General features: G+C 38.8%; 1 protein-coding gene across 3 annotated transcripts in view; it reads right to left on the reverse strand.

Annotated features, from left to right (window-relative positions):
* ATRNL1 (attractin like 1) overlaps nucleotides 1-20,919 on the reverse strand; it is an 807,510-nt gene that overhangs the window by 764,709 nt on the left and 21,882 nt on the right. For all 3 annotated transcript variants that reach the window (XR_011462739.1, XR_011462740.1, XM_070363366.1), the window contains exons 2-3: nucleotides 6,816-6,899; nucleotides 5,609-5,722 (exon numbers count right to left, since the gene is read on the reverse strand). Coding sequence is in view for 1 of the 3 variants with exons in the window: in XM_070363366.1 (XP_070219467.1) it covers nucleotides 5,609-5,722; nucleotides 6,816-6,899 (198 nt within the window). In the remaining 2 variants the exon portion in view is untranslated. The remainder of the gene's footprint in view (nucleotides 1-5,608; nucleotides 5,723-6,815; nucleotides 6,900-20,919) is intronic.

Below are 20,919 nucleotides of genomic sequence, written 5' to 3' on the forward strand. Positions count from 1 at the left end.
AAAGTGAAAAGTGAAAGTGAAGTCGCTTAGTTGTGCCTGATTCTTAGCGACCCCATGGACTGCAGCCTACCAGGCTCCTTCATCCATGGGATTCTCCAGGCAAGAGTACTGGAGTGGGGTGCCATTGCCTTCTTCAGTTACAGTGATCAAGGGACAATAATACCAGACTTATATTCTGATTCCACTGCTTACAAGTTAAGCAACTCTGAGCCACTCACAGAATCTCTCTGTGCCTCAATTCTCCATTTACAAAATAGCAATAATACCTACCTGAAAGGTTACTGTGAGGGGTCAATGACTTGATGTATATATAAAGGACTTGATGTATATATAAATGCTACCTGGCACATGAGCATGCAGGAGATGCTACTGATTACCATTTATAGAGTACTCGGGCTCCCACCTATCCCTTCATATTTCCTATGATCAAGCTACTCATCACTACTTACTACTGTCCCAAAATATAATGTTCTTTAGGGTGTATATGCCACTATGAACAAAGCTAGTGGAGGTGGAATTCCAGTTGAGCTATTTCAAATCCTAAAAGATGATGCTGTGAAAGTGCTGCACTCAGTAGGCCAGCAAATTTGGAAAACTCAGCAGTGGCCATAGGACTGGAAAAGGTCAGTTTTCATTCCAATCCCAAAGAAAAGCAATGCCAAAGAATGTTCAAACTACCGCACAGTTGCATTCATCTCACACGCTAGCAAAGTAACGCTCAAAATCCTCCAAGCCAGGCTTCAACAGTATGTGAACCGTAAACTTCCATAGGTTCAAGCTGGATTTAAAAAACGCAGAGGAACCAGAGATCAAGTTGCCAACATCCATTGGGTCAATGAAAAAGCAAGAGTTCCAGAAAAACACCTACTTTTGCTTTATTGATTAGGCCAAAGCCTTTGACTGTGTGAATCACAACAAATTGTGGAAAATTCTTAAAAAGATGGGAATACCAGACCACCTGACCTGCCTTCTGAGAAATCTGTATGCAGGTCAAGAAGCAACAGCTAGAACTGGACATGGAACAACAGACTGGTCCCAAATCAAGAAACCAGTATGTCAATGCTGATTATTGTCACCCTGCTTATTTAACTTATATGCAGAGTACATCATGCGAAATGCTGGGCTGGATGAAGCACAAGCTGGAATCAAGGTTGCCAGGAGAAATATCAATAACCTCAGATACGCAAATACACCACCCTTATGGCAGAAAGCGAAGAACAACTTAGGAGCCTCTTGATGAAAGTGAAAGAGAAGAGTGAAAAAGTTGGCTTAAAACTCAACATTCAAAAACTAAGATTGTGGCATCTGGTCGCATCACTTCATGACAAACAGATGGGTAAACAATGGAAACAGTGAGAGACTATTTTGGGGGGCTCCAAAATCACTGCAGATGGTGACTGCAACTATGAAGTTAAAAGACACTTGCTCCTTGGAAGAAAAGCTATGACAAACCTAGATAGCATATTAAAAAGCAGAGACATTACTTTGCCAACAAAGGTCCATCTAGTCAAAGCTATGGTTTTTTCAGTAGCCACGTATGGATGTGAGAATTGGACTATCAAGAGAGCTGAGTGCAGAAGAATTGATGCTTTTGAACTGTGGTGTTGGAGAAGACTCTTGAGAGTCCCTTGGACTGCAAGGAAATCCAACCAGTCCATCCTAAAGGAAATCAGTCCTGAGTGTTCACTGGAAGGACTGATGCTGAAGCTGAAACTGCAATACTTTGGCCACCTGATGCAAAGAACTGACTCATTTGAAAAGACCTTGATGCTGGAAAAGATTAAAGGCAGGTGGAGAAGGGGACCACACAGGATGAGATGGTTGGATGGCATCAGCAACTCGATGCACGTGAGTTTGAATAAGCTCCAGGAATTGGTGATGGACAGGGAAGTCTGCCATGCTGCAGTCCATGGGGTCACAAAGAGTCGGACACAACTAAGCAACAGGACTGACCTGAACTGTGTTTTTCTCCATCTAGGATGTCCTATCTAATCCCCACACTTTGTATTCACTCTTCTACTGACAATGAAAGACACCATGAAAAATTAGCTACTTCTGAAATCATATAGCACTCTTTTCAGAATCTGATTACAACACTTGTTACATGTAAACAGTCTGTTTACATGTCACTCTCAGGGCACATCCACTGTGTGGTGATACAGCCTCCAAAACCTTGCCATTTCCCAACTGACAAGAATGTCTCTATTATTTACTGTGGGCTCACAGTTTATGCTAGAGGTGACTCAGGATAGGAGCTGCCCACAACAGAAAGACCAACCAAGTGACTGATTAAAGTCCTGGAGCTCTAAGCCACAAGAAATTCACCTGACTTCCAGAGTCAGAATGGGGGTGGAGACTGAGTTTGACCATGTGGTCAATGAGTCAATCAATCATACGAAACACAATTCCCAATTAACTCTATACACCTAAAACTCAGGAGAGCATCCTAATACACACTGATACATTGGGAGGATAACATCTGTCCTAGGGACACAGAGTGCTTCCCTGGTGGCTCAGCTGGTAAAGAATCCACCTGCAAGGTAGGAGACTCCAGTTAAGATTCCTGGGTCGGAAACTTCCCCTGAAGAAGGTACAGGTTGCCTAACTCCAGTATTCTTGGGCTTCTCTGGTCGTTCAGATAGTAAAGAATCCGTCTGCAATGTAGGAGACCTGGGTTCAATCCCTGAGTTGGGAAGATCCCCTTGAGGAGGAAATGGCAACCCATTCCAGTGATCTTGCCTGGAGAATCCCATGGACAGAGAAGCCTGGTAGGCTACAACCCATGGGGTCACAAAGAGCCAGACACAACTGAATGACCAAGCACACATAAGGACACAGAAGCTTTGTCTGTGATGCCCCCAGATCTCACCCTATGTGTCTCATTTGACTGGTCCTGATTTTTATAATTTGGAATAAAACTATAATCATAAGTACAGTGCTTTCCTGAGTTCTGTGAGTTATCTAGTTAATGACTGAACCTGAGAGGGTTACGGCACCTCTCAACTTGTAACCAGCTGGTCCAGAAGTGCAGGTGGCCTGGGCACCCCTGAACTTACAGCTGGTGCCTGAAGTGAGGGCAGTTTTGGGGAGGGCTGTGCACTTAACCTGTGAAGTCTGACCCAGCTTCAGGTAGCTGTGTCTGCAGTAACCTGTACCTTACTCCTTACTGCATCCTCCAGGCTTATGGTAGTCTCTGGAACTGGGTAGGTTATCAAACGTTTATTGAACAATAAATACTCATACAACTCATTCTTAGTAAAGTAAAGTACAAACAGTATAAGCTTTAAGTCCTAATCCTGGCTCTACCATCTATCAGAAGTCAGACTTGATTTTTCTGGGGCTCAATTCTCTCAACAATAAATGGGGTTAACAGCACTTCTACAGTGTCCTTATGAGGACGTGATGACATTTATACTGCCTGATACAGTGCTGAGGATCAAGTGGATATTTAATAAACATGAACTTTCTATCTCCCTCAGGATAGCTAACAGAAACACTTGCTAATGAAAAGTCACTGGTTCCACCTTCACGGTCATACTAAATCCCATCCTGCTAATTATCTAACAAAAGTTTCCTTTAGTATCAAAGAAATGGTTGGTAAGAGCATTAATGAATCACTGTTAATTAACAGAAAGTCATCACAGCTACTAGAAACACAAATAAAAAGCCACACATCTAAATGATGGGCAGCAAATGTAGACCAAGCTAGAGAAATGAAAAGTTATATCTAAATTGCAACAAATAAATGTATGAACCTAGGATCTTATCTAACTATCGAAATGTAATTATTCACAAAGCTCTGCTCCATTTTCCATCTACTATTCTTAGATGAAGGGTTACTCAAGAATACCCTTTATATAACTTTCAAACAACTCAAAAATTAAGTTCTATAAGTATCTTGAGCAATCGCAATGTCAGAGTGTGTCTAAGGTCCGAAGGAGTCACTTTAAAACAATCATTCCAAAATACAATTCCTTGGTTGTCCAAAAAAATAATAATTTACATTCCTGTTAAAACAGGATAATGACAACATAAATAGTAAAAAGAAAAGTAAAATAAAAAGTTAAAGGGAACAGTAAGCTTTTACCCATATATAAATTTTTAACAATGACAGAACATATCAAAGATACTGGGGTAGGGCATCCTTAGTGGCTCAGTGGTAAAGAATCTGCCTGCCAATGCAGGAGACTTGGGTTCGATGCCTAGTCCAGGAAGATCCCACATGCCCTGGGGCAACGAAGCACAGGCGCCACAACTACTGAGTCTGTGCTTGAGAGCCCAGGAACCGAAAGTACTGAGCCATGAGCTGCAGCTGCTAAAGCCTGTACACCCAAGAGCCCACGCTCTGCAACATGAGAAGGCACCACAATGAGAAGCCCATGTACACAAACAGAGAGCAGCTTCACAGCAGTGAAGACCCAGCACAGACAAAAGAATCAATCAATAAAATTATTTTTTTTTAAAAAAGAGATACTGTGTAAACAACAGAAGTAAGGAATAGTGTAATGAATAACTCAACAATCATGCTAGTTAAACTGTACACAAAACCTATACTATATGCTCAAAATTTTTTCTAATATGTTTTCTTCTGTTCATAAAACATTTCATAATAATGTACATACACACATAAAAAAGATTTTTAAATTGATCCTGAAAATGCTGTGATTTAAAAATTTTTAAATTAAATCTGACCATCTGACTAACAATAATATATTTTGAAGCAACCAAAATTTCCAAACTATGAGAATACAAACGCCTCTATTAAACCACTACATAAAATATAATGTAATCTTTTTTTACAGAATTTAAAATTTATAATTTCTCTAAAATTAAAAAAACTATAAAATACATGTCTATTCCCAGAGAAGGAAATGGCAACTCACTCCAGTATTCTTGCCTGGAAAATTCCATGGACAGAGGAGCCTGGCAGGCTACAGTCCATGGGGTCACAAAAAGACAAGACGGAGCAACTGAACACACACACTATAAAATTGTGTGCTCATATATACATATATAATCATGTTATAAATTTAAACTAACACAGTATGTCAATTATATCTCAATAAAGCCAGAAAAAATAAATTTTAATTTTCTTAAAAAAACACATCCATTAATTTTTTTGTCAGTTAGAACTCACATTAACCTATGCATATAGGCAGTTTTGAAAACATACACAGTTAAAAAAAAAAAAAAAAAAAAAAACACAAAAACATGACCCAACTATGCACTGTTGACAAGAAACTTATAATGTTTATAATGATATAGTTGAAAGCAAAAGGGTAAAAATACATACTATACAAACATTAATTAAAAACATTAAAAATAAAAATATGAACTATGTATAGCAAGAATAAAGGATATTTATAAGTAAATCTATATTTCTGAGATAGTACTTATTTATCTTTGTTATATCAATGTTTACATTATTATACATACACCTAAGTTGACATAGTATCAACAGTCTTATACCAGCTTTGAAATTTAACCACCAATGTCTATGCTAAATTTATTTTTGAAGTACAGATGAGTATATATTTAAAATTAATAAACTATACAGTTACTTTTCTACAACTGACTATAAGTTCACCAATTAAACAAAACTACTCACCTAAGTACAGCTATTAAAGGTGCATATATTGAATCTCCATCATAAACATACATATGATCCCAGCTACATTCTGTAGCAAAATGATTGAATCTTAATCTTAACACTGCATTTGGACTGAAAAAAATTAAAATATTTAAAAATTAATATGTAATATGTAAAGCATGATCTGAAGAAATCTTACAATATTTTATTAAAAATCTATTTACAGAAACTTAGCTATAAATCCCTAAGTCATCAGTATAAAAGATTGATAAGCAGTCATATGCAATTTGTAAAAAGACATACAACTTCAAAATCTATTAACCAGCCATAGGCATGCATCATCCTTTTCTAAAAATTTAATCGACAGGAAATGTTCTATGTCTTAATTAAGGTAGAGATACATAAACTGTAAACTTCATTGAAACTTTATTGACATGTACACTTAATATATATTCAAATTGTACTTAACTAAAGTTGATTTTTAAATTCAGCACTGAAGACTATTCGTATTTCTATCAACCTTTTACTACAGGTACTAATAAGGTCTTCAAATTTAATCAAAACATCTCAGTATAATACACTGCCATTTGTTAACAAATAAAGGAGACCATAGGTTCACAGGGAATTAATGACTCTGAAGTTTAAAAAAGCTTTTAAAGTAACAACAACAAATACCCAGTTTTCCAGACTCTTTAAAAATCATAAAACAGTAAAAAAATAACTAATATCAATTCATCTATGATTCATTCATATGTTTAAATAGATAAATTCAGTCACAATCCTAATTATTGAAAAATGCCTCTAAAACGACAATTAACTGTTTTACAAAATGTTCTTTTTTTAATACCCTTAGAACTAAAATGATGAACAGTATGAACAAATGGCATAATTCAGCATGGAATATTTTATACTTTCTATGGAGTCTTCAAATTCTAAAACAAGCTATTTAAAATAAGCCAAAAATGCATACTTTATTTAATGCCATAGTGACAGAACTTAAAAATAAAATATATGCAAAAATTAAACTATTGTCACAAGGGTACTGTAATTTATAGTAAACACGATATCTAAAATTTATAAATCCCATTTTAAAATATAATGAATGTTTTCCAACAATAAGCAACAGAATATGTAACTTTGAAGCTGTTATACCTTTATAATGTTTTATATTGCTAAGCATTTATCACTGCAGAATAAATTAATTTAACCCAAATTGTATACTTACTAGCCTTCAATTAGCCATGTACATTTAGTTTTATATTTATAGTTAATTGGACCATCTGTTAAATATCCAGAAGGTTCTGTTAACCTAGAAAACAAAATCACAAAAATGAATACCTATAATAGCATAAAACATTTAAAGACACTAATCCAAGCTTCCAAAAAGGAGAACTTGTTTACAACTTAAGAAAATTTTCAAATTGCCATTTATCTCTCTAAATCTCAAAAAAACTTGTTTTTTTAATTTCTTTAAGTTTTTATATGATTGTTGCATTTTACAAACTGGAGAAACACACTGAAAGACTGACATTATACAGATGGGTTCCATGCTGATGCAAAATGAATTCAGTAATACTTCCTCTGCACAAAAATTAGATGGAGGCAAAAGAAAGATCAAATGCATTTGAAAGATGCAGATCCATGGACCAGAGAAATAGTATATGTACCTAGCGCTTTGGGGGGAGGTTACACTGTTAGCTCTATTTGTTTTCATGCAGCAGGATTGCAAAGTAGATATCACCAGACTTTACTGAATTCAGCTACCTGTTTTTATATCATTTTCTTTTGCCTACTTTCTACCTAGTCCAAGAACTCAATTTTAAAAATAGGGTAAATCAAGGGGTTTTTAATTATCCTCTATTTTAAACACAAAAAAGAAAAAGATAATTAGAAAAGCTTCAGATTTTCAGACTTTTAAAATATTTAAAGAATAACCCAGTTCTACTTCATGTTGTTCTTAGCTCCAGTCCATTTATTTTATAAAGAAAAGACAATGTTTTAAATAATTAAGACATCTTTCCATTTAGCCTTTATACATTTATATAGGCACACACATACACACAGGCTTCCCACGTGGCGCTAGTGGTAAAGAACTCTCCTGCCAGTGCAGGAGACGTAAGAGACACAGATTTGATTCCTGGGTAGGCAAGATCCCCTGGAGGAAGGCATGGCAACCCACTCTAGTATTCTTGCCTTGAGAATCCCATGGACAGAGGAGCCTGGCGGGCTACAGTCCACAGGGTGGCAAAGAGTTGGACATGACTAAATCGACTTAGCTCGCACACACACATACACAGAAACACACCCTGGGGCTTATCGGTCTTTATACATTCACATATAGATACACACACATATATATACATGTACACAAAGATATCAGGGTCATTATCTAGTTTAAGGCAATATTAAATTCTCCTTATAGCAGTGAGTATTAAAAACATTAGGGGGGAAAAAAGCTTCATTTACCTAAACCAGCATTGACATAAAGATCAATTAATATAAATGTTACTTATAAATCTTTCAGAATCCCTGAAAATTACTTTGGGCAAAAAAAGGGGCTAATTCATGCTTGGAAAACTCCAGGGTTCTCAAATTAATCTAACACTAAATTTCCTACATATCAGGTGTTACTGTAAGCACACAGTGCTGCTGCTGCTGCTAAGTCACTTCAGTCATGTCCGACTCTGTGCGACCCCATAGACGGCAGCCCACCAGGCTCCTCCCTCCCTGGGATTCTCCAGGCAAGAACACTGGAGTGGGTTGCCATTTCCTTCTCCAATGCATGAAAGTGAAAAGTGAAAATGAAGTCGCTCAGTCGTGTCCGACTCCTAGCGACCCCATGGAATGCAGCCTACTAGGCTCCTCGGTCCATGGGACTTTTCAGGCAAGAGTACTGGAGTGGGGTGCCATTGACTTCTCCGAAGCACACAATTTTACCTCACTTAAAAATCTCAAAAACTCCACGAGATAGTAAACATTATTAATCCCATACTACAGATAAGAAAACTGAAGTACATTTTTAACAACAGGTTAAATAACTTGTCCTGATTTGTCACTTCCAATAATAGCTCCAGATGAAGTAATTCAAACAAACTTCCACTGAAGATAACTGAAAAAGTTAAAAGAACAATTTTTAAATCTTATAAGTAACAGAATGGTTAAGATCTACTAAGCCAAGATCCAGAAGTTGCAAATTCTTTAAGAACTGGGCATCCAGAGTGACTTTTGCTATGGAGAATTTCATCTATTTATTAGAGACTGCCAAAAGGCAGAGAGTGCTTTTTGCAGCCTCAAGGAGGGAGGGGGACAAAAGTTGGAGGCAATAACCTACAAAAGTAGGGGCTCGAATAAACAGCATGGCACTCTGATCTAGGACATGATGATTTGCTAGAAGGGTGAAGATGAACCAGAAACAAAACCTGCATGGACTGCAAGCCAGCTACAAGTCATCGGGATGGCAGAAAACTCCGAGACCTACCGCCGGCTTAAGGTGAGACTAGAACTACTATTTGGAGAAGGAAATGGCAATGCATTTCAATATTCTTGCCTGGAAAACCCTGTGGACAGAGGAGCCTGGTGGGCTATAGGCCACAGTGTATTAGGCCAAGTCTCCTAACAGAAGATACAAAAACATTCTGTATAAAAAGATAACATGATCCCAGTCCTCAACTTATTCCCAGCAGTAATTTTTCAAATAAGATGTCTACTATAAGCATTTCATGGGAATCTAACAGAAATATATTGTAAGGTTATTTTCATCATAAAGATCTCATCAACTTTGCCCCCAAAGCAACTACTTGACTTGTTTGGTGTTTTCCATTTTCATATAAATCTTATATATACAGCTAGTGTACCCAAGGACACCAGTAAAAGCAGTTAGATAAGTGTACCCAAGGAAAGATGAAAGGTACATGAGAATTTACATCCTGTTTTAAATGTATCTAGTGTATATTTCTTGTCTCCAAACAAGTTCATGTTTGTTCTTTTACTTATTCTTAAGTGAAGTTGTAGACTGTTAGGCCCATTTTATAAATAAAATTGTCACTTGTTAGGTCAGCAGCCGGAGAAGGCAATGACACCCCATTCCAGTACTCTTGCCTGGAAAATCCCATGGATGGAGGGGCCTGGTCGGCTGCAGTCCATGGGTCGCTAGGAGTCAGACACGACTGAGCGACTTCACTTTCACTTTTCACTTCCATGCATTGGAGGAGGAAATGGCAACCCACTCCAGTGTTCTTGCCTGGAGAATCCCAGGGACAGGGGAGCCTGGTAGGCTGCCGTCTATGGGGTCGCACAGAGTCGGACACGACTGAAGTGACTTAGCAGCAGCAGCAGCATAATCAAAGATAATCAGGTATATGAAGATAGAAGACAACAAAATAACAACCAACAGAATAGCTTCAGAAAGAGATCTGAAGAATTCCCAATATGTGGAGATTATCAGATGTGCCCTACACAATAAACATGATTTACTAAGTTCAAAAAGACAACAGACAAGATTTAAAATTTTGGCAGCTAATTGAAGCCATAAAAAGTAACAGTATGATCGAAAAATAATGGAAATTCTAATTATGAAAACTATATTAATCAAAATTAAGAATCTGATGGACAGTTTTAACAACACATTGTTGATGTTATTGCTATTATTGTTGCTGTTCAGTCATCCAGTCATGTCCAACTGTTTGTGACCCCATGGACTGCAGCATGCCAGGCCTTCCTGTCCCTCACCATCTCCTGGAGCTTGCCCAAGTTCATGTTCATTGCATTAAACATATTAAACACAGCTGAAATAGGATGAGCAATCTAGAAGACAGGTCCATAAGAAAATATCCAGACTACAGCAGGATGATTGAGGCTTCAACCCATTGAGTGTGAGTCACTCCAACAAGCAAAACTCCAAGAAGATGAAATCCTAGCCAAGGACAGGAGAAATATGGAATGGGGAATGGAAGAACAAAATCATATACATCAATTATGGTCTTTTAACACATTAAATAACACATTAAACCCAGATAACCATGAGGGTGTGATCACTCACCTAGAGCCAGACATCCTGGAATGGGAAGTCAAGTGGGCCTTAGGAAGCAGCACTACGAACAAAGCTAGTGGAGGTCATAGAATTCGAGTTGAGCTATTTCAAATCCTAAAAGATGATGCTATGAAAGTGCTGCACTCAACAGGGCAGCAAATTTGGAAAACTCAGCAGTGGCCACAGGACTGGAAAAGGTCAGTTTTCATTCCAACTCCAAAGAAAGGCAATGCCAAAGAATGCTCAAACTACTGCACAATGGCACTCATCTCACACACTACCAAAGTAATGCTGAAAATTCTCCAAGCTAGGCTTCAACAGTACATGAATCGTAAACTTCCAGATGTTCAAGCTGGATTTTAAAAAAGGCAGAGGAATCAGAAATCAAATTGCCAACATCTGTTGGATCACAGAAAAAGCAAGAGAGTTCCAGAAAAACATCTACTTCTGCTTTATTGACTATGCCAAAGTCTTTGACTATGTGGATCACAACAAACTGTGTAAAATTCTTGAAGAGAAAAGAATATCAGACCACCTGCCCTGCGTCCTGAGAAATCTGTATGCAGGTAAAGAAGCAACAGTTAGAACTGGACATGGAACAACAGACTGGTTCCAAATTGGGAAAGGAGTACGTCAAGGCTGTATATTGTCACCCTGCTTATTTAACTTATATGCAGAGTACATCATGTGAAATGCTGGGCTGGATGAAGCACAAGCTGGAATCAAGACTGCTGGGAAAAATATTAATAACCTCAGATATGCAGATGACATCTCCCTTATGGCAGAAAATGAAGAAGAACTAAACATGTTCTTGATGAAAGTAAAAGAGGAGAGTGAAAAGGCTGGCTTAAAGCTCAACATTCAGAAAACTAAGATCATGGCATCTGGTCCCATCACTTCATGGCAAATAGATGGGGAAATAATGGAAACAGTGAGAGACTTTATTTGGGGGGACTCCAAAATCACTCCACATGGTGAAAGCAGCCATGAAATTAAAAGGCGCTTGCTCCTTGGAAGAAAAGCTATGACCAACCTAGACTGCATGTTAAAAAGCAGAGACATTACTTTACCAACGAAAGTCCGTCTAGTCAAAGCTATGGGTTTTCCAGTAGTCATGTATGGATGTGAGAGTTGGACCATAAAGAAAGCTGAGTGCTGAAGAATTGATGCTTTTGAACTATGGTGTTGAAGAAGACTCTTGAGAGTCCCTTGGACTGCAAAGAGATGGAACCATCCTAAAGGTTCGATCCTAAAGGTTTCCATCCTAAAGGAAATCAGTCCTGAATATTCACTGGAAGGACTGACGCTGAAGCTGAAACTCTCTCCAATACTTCGGCCACCTGATGTGAAGAAGTGACTCACTGAAACAGACCCTGATGCTGGGAAAGACTGAAGGCAGGAGGAGAAAGGGATGACAGATGATGAGATGGTTGGATGGCATCACTGACTCTATGGACATGAGTTTGAGCAAGTTCCAGAAGTTGGTGATGGACAGGAAAGCCTGGCATGCTGCAGTCCATGGGGTCACAAAGAGTCAGACATGACTAAGTGACTGAACTGAATTGAACACATTAAGTATCCTAACAGCTTTGAATAGTGTCTATTTGATACACACACCCCCACATCTTCTCTCTCCTCCACATTTTTATTTACAAGTTGCTGTAAGTTAACTTTACAATTTAGACTTTAGTTAATGTGTGCTTATGACTGAATATGAAGAGCAAGTAATACAACCAGTGATGGATACAATGACTCTGGAAACTGTTTCCTTGTTTTGGACAAAAGATGAGAACTTCTTCACTTAGAAAAAGTATATATTCTTAGGTAGAAACACAGCTTTGTTGGTTGTTGGGGACTTCATATGTGTTTAGAAGGATGCATACAGAAGAAGCTAATTAAAGGGCAGACTGTATCAGTTATCCATTGACTCCCACTTCAAAATTTTGCCTACTCTGTGAAAATGGATCTAGGCCCTTTGAACAATTTTTTTTTCCAGATGGCAGGATACTAAGCCTGCAGGCTTTCTCAACAGAGCACACTGGAGACTGCAGAAGGAAAGAGATCTGCCTCCTAGGTTCCAATGTACTCACACAAGCTCCTGCACCTTGCTGGCTTCTGGAGCACTAGGCTCCTACAGTGCCTGATGGCCACCAGCACCCAGCCACCAACAGGACCCCCAGCACTTCCCCTCAGCTAGTTCTGCAGAGGAGTACCTCCAGGGAGACACCATTCCGTGAACAGCTTTCCCCAGCATCCTGTAAGTAACCACAGCAAGGCACAAAGGGCAAATGGCAAGCAAATTTCACAGGTAGAGCTTCCAGCGACTTTTCAGCCAAACAATAAGCCAAGTTTCCTCTCCCAAAAAGGTCTGGATCTCAGGCCAGGTTCCAAGGACTCTCACTTACGTGCTCTATCTCAGACATAACGTGGTAGGCACTGATCCTTGTATCTAGTATTTCCATATCCTGCAGAGTTCTCTTTATTTCTTAGAAAAGACCCTGATGCTGGGAAAGATTGAGGGCAAGAGGAGAAGGGGATGACAGAGGATGAGATGGTTGGATGGCATCATAGACTCAATGGACATGAGTTTGAGCAAACTCCAAGAGACAGTGAAGGACAAAGAAGCCTGGTGTGCTGCAGTTCATGGGATCGCAAAGAATCAGACACGACTGAGTCACTGAACAACAACAGCAGCCAACTTCTCATTGCTCCAATTCATGTTAGAGTCTATAATCCTTTACATTAAGTTTTTTCTACTAAAATGACTCTGTGATTCTCTTTCCTGATTGGACCCAAGTTAGTTAAGTGTTAGTTGCTCAGTCATGTCTGACTCTTTGCAACCCATGGACTGAAGCCCTCCAGGCGCCTCTGTCCATGGGATTCTCCAGGCAAGAACACTGGAGTGGGTTGCCATTTCCTTCTCCAATGCATGAAACTTAAAAGTGAAAGTGAAGTCACTCAGTCATATCCAACTCCTAGCAACCACATGGATTGCAGCCTACCAGGCTCCTCCATCCTTGTGGTTTTCCAGGCAAGAGTACTGGAGTGGGTTGCCATTGCCTTCTCCCCCAAATATACTGCATGTACTCAATTTTGGTTTTAGAAACCAAAAAATTCATGTGACTTGCTTTACTGCAACATTGGCTTTATTGTGGTGGTCTGGAACAGAGCCCACAATATCTCTGAGGTATGCCTATACTTCGGAGAAGGCAATGGCAACCCACTCCAGTACTCTTGCCTGGAAAATCCCATAGATGGAGGAGCCTGGTGGGCTACAGTCCACGGGGTCATGAAGAGTCAGACACGACTGAGCGACTTCATTTTCACTTTCATGCACTGGAGAAGGAAATGGCAACCCACTCCAGAGTTCTTGCCTGGAGAATCCCAGGGACGGCGGAGCCTGGTGGGCTGCTGTCTATGGGGTTGCACAGAGTCGGACACGACTGACGTGACTTAGCAGCAGCAGCAGCATGCCTATACTTGTTCTTAAGTCACAAGTAACAGCAGAAATGATTAAATCAATGACAGCTGGCTATAGGAACCATGCATTCAAAAGCCATGTAATTACTGGCAGCCCTATATATATATATATATATATATATATAGTGACCAAAAACAAATGAATTTAAAATCCCCAAACATTTGGCAGTTAAACAGACTAGTAAGTCTGAAGAACAATTACAAAAAAAAAAAAATGTAATTGTTAATACTAAAACCACATCATACCAAAATTTATAAGATGAAGCTCAACCACTGTTCAGAAAGAAATTTATAGCTCTAAACATATATATTAAAAATTTCAAAATCAGTTATTTTGACTTGGGAATTTGGGAAGCCACATGCATGCTCAGGGAGACTTTTCTTATACTTCAAGCTCAGAAAAATACCTGAAAAGACTCTACACTTCCACCTCTGGCTGATTTTTAGACTCAGAGCAAGAAGGAAGTGAAGGCTAAGGCAGGGTCATAAACCACCTGGCCAAGCACTGCAGAAGTGTCCAAACAGAGTTCATCTGCACACAGTAAGAGAGTTCTTTATTTTTTCTTGATGTCAGACACTTGAGGAAATCTATGTCAAAACACTAGCTTACCATAAACTAAGGAACAGTGACTTTAGAAACCATACATAACAAAGAATACAGTCATTACAAAAAATAGTTTAGAAAAGTCATTGAACAAAAATACACATCTACAACCACGTAAAACAAACCCTGAAAGGGGGGAAGAACTCAATTTCTAGAGTTATCACGTTAAAATAATCCAATGCCCAGGCTCAACATAAATCACGAAGCATATAAAGAAACACGAAAGTTTAGCCATTCACAGGAGAAATTAACAGATACTGTCCTTGAGCAAACACAGAAACTGTATTTGTTAGACAAACACTTTAAATCAAGTATTCTAAATATACTCAAAAAATGCTAAAGGAAATCAAGACAAACAGCTCCTGAAACAGGAAAATGATGTCTTGACAGAGAATATCAATAAATATTTAGAAATTTTACCATCACAACTTCAAAGTCATATATTATTTCCATTATCTCAAAAATCAAGTGAATAAAAGAGGAAATTCTCTATAAAAATTTCCTCTGGATTTAAACAAGGCTTAGATCCATCAGTGGGGTCCATTAAGAAATCCTTCTCCATAGTTTCTGATAGTGTAACAAACCCTTAAAATAAAAATATTGTTACAATTTAACTGCAAAAATCCCAAACTGGGGCTGAACCTAATGATACAAATTATCAGACATAAATTACGCCTGTTTGATAACAGTTTAGAGCCTCAGAGAGTCAATTTTAGAGGAATCTTAATTTGTTCCATGACCCTACACAGCCGCTTTTTCCATTTTTTCTCTAATGGAAGAGAAGTATAACATATTCAAAAAATACCTTAATAGTCAAGAAATATGCAGCTCTTTTATCAATAGTAAGAAAATAAACCTGGAAGTTTAAGAACAGACAACTTTGCAACTGCTGTTTTTGTTGTTGCTATTCAGTCATTAAGCCATGTCCGACTCTTTGCAACCCCATGGACTATAGCATCCCAGGCTCCTCGGTCCTCCACTGTCTCCCAGAGTTTGCTCAAATTCATGTCCATTGAGTCAGTGACACTATCTAACCATTTCATCCTCTGCTGCCTTCTTCTCCTTTTACCTTCAATCCTCCCTAGCATCAGGGTCTTTTTCAATGAGTCAGCTCTTCAAGTCAGGTGGCCAAAGTATTGGAGCTTCAGCTTTAGCAACAGTCCTTTGCAACTATTATCTACAGTATAATCTATCTTCTGCAAAGAGTTGGACACGACTTAGCAAGAAAGCATGCATGCACTCTAACTTCTTAGTTAGGAATATCGCTCCTGAACTGCATATGAGGAAATCTACTGCTTCTTGGGACTTCTTTCCCCAAAACCTCTCGATTTCTCTATCACCCACTCACTCAAACTAACCCAGTCCTGTGCTATGTTCGGAAACTTCTTCCCCTTAGTTTAAAATATATTCCCCCTCCTCTAAAGAAACACATACTGTAGGAGTTACCACTATAACCCTTACCTACCACCCATAAAAGGTCACGCAAAAGAACTGTTATATTCCCCCACCTCAGCTGCACAACAAGAGCACATGAAACCTACCTACTCTGTCCCATCCTCTTCATCTTCAGAGGCACAATTACACAGACTTAAGAGAAAACGCTACTCACCTGAAATTCTTCTCTACCTTCATCCCCATCCCTAACAAAAGTACCTACCAAGAGCTTATCTTCACCTCTACTTACTGCAAAGAGGTTTCCTTTTTGCCGTTTTCACTCTATTAGAAATAAGTGGGGTGCTGACACAAACCAAGACAAAAGGGATGGAAAATCCTTTCTTATCATCAAGAGTTAGGAGAAAAGGGGGGAAAACTCCTACCACTTCCACAATATGAAGGAGCTCCTGATCTCTTCTCCAGCTGAAAGAATCTTCACCTTTATGCCACTTGAACAAAGCACTCCCATTACACACTTTGGACATCTTCACAACCTGGAACTGTTCTTCTAAAATTCAGAAGTCTTGCGCTCCAAGGTCATACTCTGACCACAAACACCTAGTTTCCAACCTATTTCTTCACCTCTTACTCTTAACGTCTATACATTCCAGATGGGTTGAGATTTTTAAAAATTAGGTAGCATACACTACAGGACCAAAGGTCCATAGCACAGACATTATTTTTCTGACAAAGGTCCATCTAGTCAAAGCTATGTTTTCTCCAGTAGTCATGTATGGATATGAGAGTTGGACCATAAAGAAAGCTGAGTGCCAAAGAATTGATGCTTTTGAACTGTGGTGTTGGAAAAGACTCTTGAGAGTCCCTTGAACTGAAAGATCAAACAGTTAATCCTGAAGGAAGTCAATCCTGAATACTCACTGGAAGGACTGATGCTAAAGCAGAAGCTCCAATACTTTGGCCACCTGATGTGAAGACCTGACTCATTAGAAAAGACCCTGATGCTGGGAAAGACTGAAGGCAGGAGGAGAAGGGGATGACAGAGGATGAGATGGTTGGATGGCATCACTGACTCAATGGACATGAGTTTGAGCAAGCTCCAGGAGATGAAGGACAGCGAAGCCTGGTGTACTGCAGTCCATGGTGTCGCAGAGTAGGATATGACAGAGTGACTGAACAACAGTTCAGCTACATAAAAGGTAAAATATGCTGCTTCTGTTTCTCATGTTGTTTCTACAATGCATTCTAAGTTTTAAGCAATTAACTTCTCTCTTAATTTGTAGCAACTGTGTTCTTGAATTGAGAACCATATTGACATGGTTAATCTAGATCAGGGCTCCATAAACCTGTAGCCTATTGTGTGTTTGTGTAAATGAAGTTTTATTGGAACACAGCTACACCCATTTGTTTACATATATCTAAGACTGCTTACATGTTACAAGAACAGTTGAGTAGTAGCAAAAGAGACCATCTGGCCTACAAAGCCTAAAATATCTACTATCTGGCCCTTCACAGAAAAAGTTTGCCAATGTCTGTCTAGATGCCTGCACGTGCCCATATGCCTTGCCAATGTCTCACCAGCTGAAGCGCTTCAATCCAGAGCCCTTAATCAAATAAGCACACTACGATGTTTATAACACAGGAATGGCCACTACTAAATGCAGAAAAACCAGCAGAAACATTAAACAGAATTAACATTAAATCAATTAAAGTGTTATTCTCTACCCTGGCCATGAATACAAAATCTGATTAAGACATTTTAAAAATAAGAAAAATGCAATTGTTTTAATATTATAAAGTATTACAGAAAACAATAAGTCCTGCTTATCAAAGTATATGGCATTAATGCCAGCATAACCACTATAGAGAGAAAATATCAGATCCACCCAGGGATAGTCTTTACCCAGAGTTGCCTTTGGAAGTCAACTTCACATGCAAGTCTTTTATTAAATAGTGTTTTTAATTAAAATATTACTTGATATTTATTGACTTATTTTTAAATAAAATGAAGAGAACCTCTGGATTACATTCATTGTTTTTCCCTCTGCACTCTGATACTTTATTGAATTACACCGTGCTGAGCCTGCACTTCTTCCTGCTTTCTTTACAGTGTGCTGTGCATCTTCACTCCCAAGTCTGCACTCTCTGTCCACCTGATCCCTAATAAAAGTTGAGGTGAGATGACTTTTTCCACTACAGTAGAAGTCTCCAAACTTTAATTATCATGTTCTCTCATCAGGAATATTTTTTACTACATAAATATAATATATGTATGTGTGTGCTTATCATATCTGACTCTTTGCGATCCCATGAACAGTAGCCCACCAGGCTCCTCTGTCCATGGGACTCTCCAGGCAAGATTACTGGAGTGAGTTGCCATTTCCTTCTCTTAGACGTATATTTACATGTTAATAAACATAGACCATTTAAATATTATGGACGATGAAGCATAAATTTAAGAAATCAAAATTAAAAATAATAGTAACAGAAGTCCTAATGTTTTCTTCCCACACTCCAGTAAGTCACCTTGGATATCAGCCCACTTTGGAGATCACTAATTTGTATGAGTCATATCCTGGCCACAGCAGTATTGACTTTATTAGCTAATATTTTCCCCCATATAAGTACACTAACCAAGCTGCATATACTAACTGGACTGGCCCCCAGCACACACTAACTAAAATGTCTGCACACTGACCTCAGTGAGAGCGAACAGTATGTGTTTGCTTAGCTATCAAGCCTAGTTTTGAAGGAAGGCGCTTTTATTCCTCACTCTCCCAGGATCTGGGGTGGAAAATCACTGACTTCTGGTTGAATGCCACTGGTAGGACCATCGCCACCTCCCTCCAGCAAATAAAGAGAACTCTTTTCTATGATCCTTCAAAATACTGTATGCCCATTGCTGAGTGAGAGAGTTAGTTGCTCAGTTATGCTCAACTCTTTGCAGCCGTATGGACTGTAGCCGGCCAGGCTCCTCTGTCTAAGGGATTCTCCGGGCCAGAATACTGTGAGTAGGTAGTCATTCCATTCTCGAGGGGATCTTCTCGACCCAAGGATAGAACCCAGATCTCCTGCACTGCAGGCAGATTCTTTACCACTGAGCCACCAGGGAAGCCCCATTCCCATTGTTAATCTTTCCCAATTTCATCTTCAACCAGACTTCAAACAGTTGCCAGGACAAAACAGTGTCTTCAGGCAGAATGTTACTAAGACCAATCTCAAAAAGATTTTGTCATCTCAATCCATTAGTTATTGTACGTCAATACTTATCAATGGATAAGTTATATTGGACTTGACAACAGTTATTCTGGGTCCTCAGAGGCCTAATTCAAATATTTGAGTATCTGTGGGCCAAATATCATAATTAAGCATTTAATTTACTTTCAGATTTCTGGCCATGTTAAATATGGTTAATGTCAAGTTGAGTTCCACATCAAGCAAGGAAACTGCAAAGATAGGAAGAAAAATTATTAGGCAAAGCTGTTTCAATTTTGAAGAGGCTATTTTCAGTCATACTTTTTTTTTTTTTTTTAGTAACTGTAAAAGAGCATATATTGTCCACTCTTCGTGTTTCCATATGGAAGGATTTTGATGAGACTGACACTCCTGGCCTCTCTTCCCACATCTCACTCCCTCCTCCTTCCCCAGTGCAGAAGCGGTGACTTCTGATTGGTAAGTTAAGAAGAGAAACCTGGACAAGTGAGGTGCAGCCAACTTAGAAGTGATGCATTCTGCCTACCTTCCTCTACACAGTAAGGGCTCTGCCTGGAACTATGGACCAGCAATTGCCTAGCACTGCCTATGGATAAACTATATAATTCAAGTATTTTTTTAGTTACATAGTCCCTTCCACATGCTAATCATCCTTTTCAAACTCATCTACTATCTAGTAACACAGACGACCTCTTCCCCTTTGGCTAAACTGACATCACATCTACTAATCATTTCAGAACCTTAATGTGTCTGTAACAAAATTTTCGGATTCATTTTTAGGTAGCATATAGTTTAGGTACCTACAGGGTAAAACAGGTATCTTTGGCTCAAGCAGTGTTTCAGAAAAACACTGGGGCCAAACTGATGAGACCATCAAAATTCCACAGCATCTTTCTTATCAATTAGTAAACTTATACCAATCACTCAGACTATGAATTCCTCTAAAGTCATTCCTTTAAAATAATTTAGAGTGTGAAGAACCATTTAAATGATTCCTCTAAAATCATTTAGAGTGTGAATAATCATGGTAGATCAAAGAAAGCCAAGGGAGGTATACAAAGCATTATAAGAAACTAAACCCACAAATTATCCTGTATTATTGTTGTTAAAAATAACAAAACTCAATTGACTACCATGCTTAAAGAAATGATTTAATTTTATGGTTAATTGGATAATATGATTAACTAACTCAAACAGAATACCTTCTTTCAATGATTTGCTGCTATATGTACTCTTGAATTTATTTTTATTGCTGTGTTAACTACCATAAACTTAGAAATCCCAAACAGCATGCTTTTCAACATTATTTTCTCACATTCCTATAGGTCGGAGTCCCTGTGGACTCAGATGAGAGTTAGCTGAGCTGAGCTCTTATCTGGAGGCTTCTGAAAAGAGTCCACTTGCAGACTCATTCAGCTTGTTGACAAAGTTCAATTCTTTGAGTCTGTGGGACTGAAAGCCCGTTTCCTTGACAGCTGCTGTCCAGGGGTTGCTCTCAGCTCCCAGAGGTCATTCTAGAGTCCTTTTCCACATGGATCTTCCATCTTAACCCCTCTAGCAACAATATGTTAAATCCTTCTTGCACCTCCAACCTTTGGCTTTCTCTCCTTC

Source organism: Bos mutus, chromosome 26 (genome assembly GCF_027580195.1).
Source record: "Bos mutus isolate GX-2022 chromosome 26, NWIPB_WYAK_1.1, whole genome shotgun sequence".
NCBI classification, from domain to species: Eukaryota; Metazoa; Chordata; class Mammalia; order Artiodactyla; family Bovidae; genus Bos; species Bos mutus.